General features: G+C 71.3%; 1 protein-coding gene across 3 annotated transcripts in view; it reads right to left on the bottom strand.

Moving 5' to 3' along the window:
• ALG12 (ALG12, alpha-1,6-mannosyltransferase) overlaps positions 1–363 on the bottom strand; it is a 7,238-nt gene that overhangs the window by 3,001 nt on the left and 3,874 nt on the right. For all 3 annotated transcript variants that reach the window (XM_015594022.2, XM_015594024.2, XM_015594023.2), the window contains exon 5: positions 129–323. In XM_015594022.2, coding sequence (XP_015449508.1) covers positions 129–323 — 195 coding nt within the window. The remainder of the gene's footprint in view (positions 1–128; positions 324–363) is intronic.

Here is a 363-nt window from a genome sequence, read left to right as displayed (position 1 = left end):
GCCCGGCCGCAGGGGGAGGGGCAGCCGAGGCCCGAGGCCGGACGGTGGGGGCACGGTCACTCGACGGAAACAGACCCTCCCAAGTTTATCCTCGCCTCTGAACGAGACCAGGCGCGGCCCCCACTCACCGAGGCAGAGCACGCCGGCCGGCAGGGCATGGCGCAGGACCTGGGCCACGGAGATGCGCCCGGTGCACAGCAGCAGCAGCAGCACGAGGCCGAGGAGCAGGCTCAGCTCGGCTCTGAAGACCAGGATGGCCAGTGCCGAGAGCCAGATGAAGCGGGCCCAGCTCCGCCGCAGCCAGGCCGTCAGCGCCAGCAGCACTGCGGGCACAGGAGACGGCGTGTGCCTCGATGACAGCCA

Source organism: Pteropus alecto, unplaced genomic scaffold, assembly GCF_000325575.1.
Source record: "Pteropus alecto unplaced genomic scaffold, ASM32557v1 scaffold118, whole genome shotgun sequence".
Lineage (NCBI taxonomy): Eukaryota > Metazoa > Chordata > Mammalia > Chiroptera > Pteropodidae > Pteropus > Pteropus alecto.
This window is presented reverse-complemented; position numbering and strand designations above follow the sequence as displayed.